At 44.5% G+C, this 8,686-nt stretch overlaps 1 protein-coding gene across 2 annotated transcripts in view; it reads left to right on the plus strand.

Moving 5' to 3' along the window:
• The window catches only part of LOC126875470 (uncharacterized), a 43,589-nt gene extending 35,095 nt beyond the window's left edge, over positions 1-8,494 (plus strand). For both annotated transcript variants that reach the window (XM_050638392.1, XM_050638393.1), the window contains 3 exons: positions 3,255-3,801; positions 4,101-4,634; positions 4,808-8,494. In XM_050638392.1, the coding sequence (XP_050494349.1) occupies positions 3,255-3,801; positions 4,101-4,634; positions 4,808-5,320 (1,594 nt within the window). In that variant the 3' untranslated portion in view covers positions 5,321-8,494. The remainder of the gene's footprint in view (positions 1-3,254; positions 3,802-4,100; positions 4,635-4,807) is intronic.
• Positions 8,495-8,686: the final 192 nt, after the last annotated feature.

The following is an 8,686-nucleotide window of genomic DNA, read 5'->3' on the forward strand; positions in this document are numbered from 1 at the left end:
AGGATCGCGAGTTTCTCGCCGTTTCCAGATACTGCTCGGTTCACGCACACGAATTACAAGGATCCTAGTCTCATCGCGAGATAACGTCGTGTCAATGGAACGGATTATCGATCGCTAATTGGCGTTTATCACGACGTTTACCTACGCTCGTTAAGCTTATGACATTTCGATGCGATGCATCGACCTAACGAACCTCGACTCTGACTTGTTCAATTCGCCGCCACCTACGGAGTAATCTAATCTGTGGCAAGAATCGTCGAGTGGAACGCGACGAGCCTGCTTTTCCTATTGCGTCGATTACTATCGCTCTATCGCGGACTTGTCGTTAAATCGGACGCACAAAGCTCGCGGTAATTCGCCTCTGCCGAAGACACGTGCGATGTATCGACAGGTAGGCCGCATTTCGAATATTCCTTCTATCGGACCAGTAAAACCCACGGAATGACGTATCGAGCAAGGAGGAAGTTCTAGATTGTTCGTAATAGTATCAGGTTTTCACTGGTTTAACCCTTGTGTGTAGGCAACCAAAATGGTCACGGTTGATGAGCAACGCGTTCTATTTCGATAGATCAAACACGTAGCGATAATTTTACTTTCATACATTCTCAGAACTTTGCACTTTTCCTTTCTACGATGTAACAAATGCTTTATAATATAATATGGTTCCAAATCATTTGGACAAAAAGATTACTTCCAGTTACGATACAATTCCACGCTAATGTTGACTACGAGGTGTGTTTAAAAAGTAACGAGACTGGCCCTGTCAAAATGTTTATGTCGTTTAACGAAAAATGTACATTATCCTCTTGAAAATTGTTCTCTCGAGAAGGTATATACCGGCGAAGGCGGTACTCCTATTCCTGGAAACAGCGCTGGAATTCTTCTATCGAAACTACTTTCGGTTTGTCGATTACAACCTTTTGCACGTTGTCCACGACGATTCCTTAAAACTATGTCCTTCGAGAATGGTCCGAAGGTCGTGGATGCTGTAGAACCACAAAGATATGTTCGTCGACCAAAGTTTTGATTTACAGAGAGTGCAAAGCAAGGCACTGCTCGATATGTCGCTGTTCCATTTCCGTAACGCGTTACTAAAACAACTTGCGAAATCGCTCGTGTCAGCTGAATCGAGTTTGAAATTAATATCGAAGGCAGAATAGAGATATTACGTCTCGAATAGCATCGAAATCTATTTCATTACCGTTTGGACACACCGCGTACTCCCATTCGCACGTATTCGCACTGTTCTTTATCCTTAAGACATGGATCCACGTAGAAACGTGTGCAGCAGCTTTGCGATATTTCGAGGGAATTTATAAATGAATGTACAAGGAATGTACAAGGTTAAAAAAGGAATCGCAGTTCATAGAATATTCATGGAAATCGACGCACGCGTGCACCCGACAGAAACTATAGTTGTAATGGTGAGATCGAACGGCATATATTTGATAAAGCCAATTAAAGATAATGGGAAGTAAGCGCGTTTTAGGAAACGCTTTCTCGTCTAATGCGGAAAAGCTTCTCCCCTTTCTTGATCGATTTGAATTATCCGGTTCCACGACTGAAGCGGAAAATCAAGCAAATCTCGCTTTGCGTTTGACCACGTTTCGAGGCAAAAGAGGAAACTCCGACGTTCGTTGGGTAGTGATAGACTATCGTGCCAAGTGTCAAATCGATACTCCCTAATCGCCTTACGTTCCTTCGCAAACGCGAAAACATCGACTGCGATGATATAATTCGTCGAAAAGTTTTACGTATTTTTTTGAAAAAGCTGATAATTAGAGGTACCCACGTGAAACTTATCAGATAATTCGCTTTAGATATTATACTAAATTGCGAGATTATGTCGCTGATTTACAAGCATTGGTAACGTAGAACCTTTTTTTCAAAACATCTCGATCTTTCCTTCGTCCTGATCCTCGAGACGATTTGTACGAAGATACCGAAAGATCATTAACAACAAGCAATAACATTAAACTGTACTGGAATTTTTAAACGACGTATATGCGGCTGAATAAAATCGCGAATTCATTCGCACGATACTCCGGATCTATCTAAAATAAGATAACCACGTACGATAAATTATTTGTGTAACCACGATTATTCGAGCAATGTGATTATCTCTGGTTAATTATAGACACTGGTTGCGTACTTCGTTCTTCCTTAGTTTTGCTTTACTGTTAGTTACAAATTGCGACTTCGGACACAGTAAACAAACTACCGACGAGGTGCACATTAGACAGATGATGTTAATGAACTTAACGAGGCTGTAAACGTGTGTCAGTCGATTCTATCGCGAACGAAATACCAAGGGATATAGAAAAGCGTACTCGAATATTTGTATATTTCGAAAAAAAACCCGTCGGGTGATACGCGCAAGTTTCCATTTTCGTGTTTTCTTTCATATCGCAGCGTCCCATTCGATTCGAGCTACCATAAAAACACCACAGATCGCGATGCCCATATTTCGGTGTCGTTTTTCACGAGAAACGATCGTTTCTCTCTGCTCGTCAACGGGTTTCGCGTCGACGCGTTTTATTCAGAGTGTTTCGTCGATCGTTCGATGATAGTCGCGTGCACATCTGGGTCGTAGACCTTCGTCCTGCGTTGTCCTCGCCCGATACACGAAGGTCGCGATCTTTATAGGGAAAGATGAGTAACGAGCGAAACGACTTCGCGCTTCGTGCGCGGATTGATAAAGAGAGCCGCGCCGCGTCCGCGACTCGCTTGGTAATTAAACCTCGTTCTCTGAACACAAGAAAAATTCACCTCGCCGCCTTTGGTTCTTTGGCCTTTCCGCGTAAGGACAGAGAAAACGTAGCGAAACTCGGCTCCGAAAAACTCAGCTCCGACATTTACACTTGACTTGCCATTAGGACGAATGAGAGCGGAATCAGTCGCGAGGCGGTAGATTTTAAAGTACGTTTCAACGTGGATTCGAAGCGAGTGCCCTTCCCTCCATTACACGCGCTATCTTCGTAATAAGTCTCGTAAATAGAGAATAGAGGAAAACCGAGAAAAACCATTTTGCCACGAACCAATCTCGCGTACGATAATTATAATAATAGCGCGACAACGTTGATAATTATGCAGCTAGGAAAATAGTATGCGCGGTGCCCGGGGCATAGAGAGCGAATTGAATAAAACCTAGAGCCTGAGAAACACCATCTGGCGCGAGTACGCTAGCTCTCCCGCTAGCTTTTTCCCATCTTCGTTCTCGCTGTTTTCGACGATCTATGATTCGTACATTGCAGGTTCATGGGAGTCTGTGTACACGAGGGTCAACTGCACGCCCTCACAGAGTACATAAACGGCGGTAGCTTGGAACAGTTGATCATGTCGAGGCACACGCCTCTACCCCATCCGATCAGGATGAATCTGGCGAGAGACGTGGCACGGGGCATGACCTACCTGCACAGTCGCGGGGTCTTTCATCGGGATCTCACGTCGAAAAACGTGCTGATCAAGAAGGACGAAAGTACGTCGGAAATGACCGCCGTGGTGGGTGATTTTGGGCTGGCAGCGAAGATCCCGGATCCCAGTTCCGGATACAGGCTGAGCACCGTAGGCAGTCCCTATTGGATGTCACCGGAATGTCTCAAGGGTCAATGGTACGATCACAGGTCGGACGTTTTCTCGTTCGGTATAGTGGTCTGCGAGCTGATCGGCCGCGTGCCGGCCGATCCGGACGTTCTACCACGGTCAGATAACTTTGGCCTCGATTACCTGGCCGTGGCAGAGATCTGCGCGGCAGCTGATCCGCCGCCAGCCTTTCTGCAGCTTGCCTTCAATTGTTGCACCGTGAGTAGAATATTACTTGCCTGGAATTTCCGACGCTCGCGTACCTTTTTCGTCGTCCAGATTTTGTTTCAACTCTCTGACAGATCGAGCCGTTCGATTCTCCGCGTTATTTTCTTAAATTGCTTCATCCAACTTATCGTATTCGTTAAAGATCGTCGGTATGGTACGTTGGTAATACGGTTGGTAATGGCATTTTACGCTCGTTGCAAAATCTCCGATGTCACTCCGCTCGTACCGCTCGAAATGTATATTCTTAGTCTGTAAACATTTCACGGTCGCGTGCATCGCTGTGGTTTCAGTACGAGCCAAAATCGAGACCGACCTTCCACGAGATTACCTGCAGCCTGGACACTATGATCAGCAACTACGAGGAGGAATCGAAGAACAATATCGGTAAACGTCAGTCCGTGGATCCTGCTCTCATGTCCAGCATGGACGAGATCACTCGAGAAGGACGACCGACGAAGCGCAAGACCGCTCGTCTGCGGAGTCAATCGGCGGACGCGAGAGGCTGCGACAACGCAACGCCCTCCGACAAGGCTAGGTGTCATTCCGTGAGAAGGGTAGCGGAACTGGCTAGCAGGAGGGACCCGCATTACAGGCCTATGACGGCGAATCCGTTCCACGCGTTGGGTGGCGTGAAGAAAATCCTTGGCAATTTGTTCTCCAGCTGCTTGGAGCTTCCGTCTCTGGAGGATGTCAGGCCAAGCGTCACAGATGCTATCGCCAAGTTCAAGCCCGCGCAGAACGACAGCATCGCGAAGATCTTGGACAGAAAGAAACCAAACTCGGAACCGAGCAGTCCGACCGCCAGGAAGAAATGGGAGAGAAAGGTAGGGACAGTTAAGTTGACTCTTTTGCGCGATTTAACGACCGTATAGGCGAAATTCAAGCGCTAAATAGCAACGTGGTAATTAGAGGTGTCTAGGCGATCAAAGTAATTAGCCAGGTTGAGATTGCGTTTCGCTGGAGTTAATTAGAGATTAAACGATAATCCGGTTTTCAGGTGGCTACAAAGGCGGGCGCTGCCAGCTTGTTCACTCATCCGCTTTTCCGAGACGGATGGGAGCCAAGAAGGCGAGGTAGCTGCGAGTCGGGTTTTTGGAGCTGCGTCGGCGAAGATCTCAGCCCGGAGCCACCCAATCGTCGACACACCTCCACCTTGAGCAGCTCCGCGGCAAGCAGCTTGTTTTTATTGGACGACCATCGAACCAGCTCGATCTACACCGACTCGTCCGAAGATATAGCGAGCTTAGGAGGTGGCGACTCCTGTTGGGAGGATAGATTAAGCGGTATCGGGTCTTCCAGTAAAACTATTTCCAAGATCGTCGAGTACTTCGAGAGGAAGCAAGCGGGTAGCTTGCGACTTGCCGATCACGATGCCAGTTCTAGTAGGTTAACGTTCTTGAAAGCAAACTTAGAGGGTCCCGTTCCATTATGCAGTATCTCAGCCGCGCAGAGGTTAGTCGTTTGCGAGGGTGCGGTGCGCAGCAAATTGCCCTTGTTTGACAAAAAGTGATACACATCACTCGCACGTCGTACTGTTCGTTCCTTAGGGTTTCTTGGTTTTTTTACCGATGTTTCTGGACCGCGTGAAAGCGCCTACACAGAGAAACGCTTCGACCCGATTTGTTCCACGTGGAACAGCGATGGCTATGTCGATGCGAGAAAAATATTGGAAAAGAGTAGCGATCGGAGGAAAGTAGGGTCGAACGACCTAGTCGCGCGCGAAAGAAGAGCTAGAAAGATCGAAGAACGATTATATCTTTATTGGACTTTTGCGATCGAAGTGGTTAAGGTTGGAACAGGGTCAGTATTAACCAGATTCGAATATCTGGTTCGAGTTCAATGAAAATATAGTCAAGTGGGAGTTCCGCGGACACTTCTCTAAAATCTAGTAACCCGACTGTGATGTTTTTTGATAATCTACATACATTATTGACCCGTACTGCTATGTTTGAAGCTGTCGGCGCGAGTTTCCTCTTCCGCGTGCGACGATCGTTACATATTTCTCACCGCGTTAGTGCACTTTAAAAAAAAAAAAAAAAAAAAAAGAAAAACTTTATACTCGATACAATAGCTGGTAAATTTTAAAAGAAGGTTCTTTCACTTTACACATGCCACAGGATATGTCAATAGTATTTTGCATGAAAATGAAACGTTTCTTGCGTTTGTAGTTCGGAATACTTAGGAATTTTCAAACACCATCAGCCTATTTTCCTCGGACATGCAATTTAGTAGAAGCAGACGAAGAAGTTAACGGTTCAGAGGATTGAAAGAAGCAATACACGTTTCATTTTGAGACTGCGGCAATCCAATGCCAGTAGAAACGCTGCTCATGTTCTTACCTTTTGCAGTGCCTCGCAGTTCCTAGTTAGCCACCTCCGTCCTTATCCACGACAACCGATTTTTTATCAATTATTAACGACGATCATACAAAATCGAAATGTGAATGAACCGATCGTATTCATTTCTATGTTGAAAACGGGTTTTTAACGCATTACTAATCCCAACCAATCGTCTCCTGTTACTTGATTCGTGTTTGCACACGTTTCTTTTCGCGCCGATATCGATGTGGACATCGTTTAGCAGCGTTACACTCTTACATTAAATACCAGGATGTCGGGATAAGCAGCGAGAACTACGGCAATGTACGATAGAAGGCGGTATATTTTCCTATATGAATTGCAACATTGAAAACAAAATAAACGAAACTACTTTAATTTTAAGAGCTTTTAACATCAGGTTTTTACGTGTAAAGTAAAGTGTATATTGTTGGTATAATTTATATTTTTCTTTTTTTGTAATCATCATTCGTACCTGTGCCGTTATTTTTTGCCGTATTGCCGTCTTCTTTTTTGTACAGTATCGTGTTAGTTGGTGAGGTAAAAGAATTCGTCAGGGCCTACGCTGTGCTTATACGAGTTTTTAATTACATTTTTCATCGAGTAAAGAATACTTCCCCGACGCGCGACGCCACGACGTGGTGTTTGATCGTTGCGCGTCGTAGATTAGTACTCAGGATGCGAAACGAGACACATAGTATATTTTGTTGACAGAGATACCGTGTCCTGAATATTTTTGTTGATATAAAAGAAATGGGACGATGGTCCACCACACACACTGTGAAAGAGAGGGAGGGAGAGAAAGCATGCGCGAGAGAGAGAGAGAGAGAGAGAGAGAGAGAGTGAGAGAAAGAGAGCAAATGAAACTGATCTAGTCAGTGTATTATCGTCGGCGGCCTTATCTTTTGTATGTCGTAGCGCTAATTACTTAAGTGTTCCAAGGAAAGCGAACAAACAGAACACAGGCGGATACAACACGACCTGTTCGAAGATACGATACATCGGTAGTCGTTGATAAAACGTAGAGCGTACGTAAAGCGAAACGAACGTAACGAACCATTGGGAATAACGTTTCATTGAATGTTTGCCGAAGGACACACATGGAATTCAGAATGTGAATGACGATCTATCGAATGGACGAATGCATGTGAATATTTAGAAGCGTAAGAAATCGTACGTGCTCCTTGGCTGCCTCGAAATCGTGTCTCGTGTTATACGGTAAAATACTTGGTTGTATAATTAGAATTTGTTGACTCGGAGCTTAGTGGGACAAGGAGACGAATTCGAGATGGCACGCGGAGCATATTAGTTTTTAGTTGCGCCCTTTTTACGCAGGTACAGTATCCTTATAAGACTTTTGACGAGCACCGAATTCTTTTCCATAATGTCAGACTTTTTTTTTAAACAATTTCCTTTATATCGCGAGTCAATCGGCTTGGTCGTTTTAAGTTATCTTCAACCTTAAGGTATCATATCACGATTACAAGTCTGGTTCGTTCTCTACGAATTTCTTTTTTATATCCTTGAGAGTACTGTATGTGGGTAACAGAGGATGATTTGGGTAGGTACTATAGCGCGCGTCAGCGTGTAAATCGTTTCGTCGCCCTGGTTGCGGGACGAGTCGAACCAAATTTCTACTAGAATAATAGGCAACTATACCTTTTTACTTGTCAGAGTTCGTTCACGGGTTCTACTTGATAAGACTGCGTGTTTGTTAAATATGTATGTAAGTAGTAAGTTGTCGATAATTCGCAGTCCCTTCTTCCTTGCCTAACGGAATGCACTGTCGACCAGAAGCCAAGATTTTTTTGTTTCGTCCCATCGAGTCGATACGAAAATAACGTAGAACTTTTTCACGAAGCTTTTATTTTCGAATGTATCGATGATCGACGAACGAGTCGTTTTAACTGTAGTCTTCCCAGCTATCGAAACGAAACTCTCACGTACCTGTTATTTTTGTATCGAGTCGATTATCATAGAACGATGCGTTCTGTTTTGACGCGTCAATCGGTACCTGAAGAAACATTGAAGCAAGGACTGCGAATGGGTTATTTTTAATAGTCGCGGACATATCAGGAGTGGGCATATCCTGAGAGAGTTGGTTGCTGGCGGAAGACGATCGTCGAGGAGAAGAGAAGAATTACATGAATTTTGATGAACATTAGATGAACAGAAGCGAAAAAAAAGGTAGAGGATTCTGTCTGCGTGCGTGTGTGAGAGAAAAAGAGAGAAAAACGATGCTGTGAAAGTGTGACAGAGTACACGAGTACTTGCAAGACCGAGAGGCGCATTTTTCTTCTTAAAGAGGGTTATTTATTTTAAGTAAAAACAGATATATTATAGATACACATAGAAGTCCATTTAAATCATCTCTTCCATACTTTTGACTACCGTTCGCGTGAACCGCCACGAAGGTGGATCGCATAGACACCAGCTGTACATATTATTACGAAAGAGAGAGAAAAAGAAGAAAGAAATATAATACTATTTCAGCGATTCGTTTTGCGATTTCCAAGATTGGGTCATCATATACAAAGTGG

This window comes from Bombus huntii, chromosome 18, assembly GCF_024542735.1.
Source record: "Bombus huntii isolate Logan2020A chromosome 18, iyBomHunt1.1, whole genome shotgun sequence".
NCBI lineage: Eukaryota > Metazoa > Arthropoda > Insecta > Hymenoptera > Apidae > Bombus > Bombus huntii.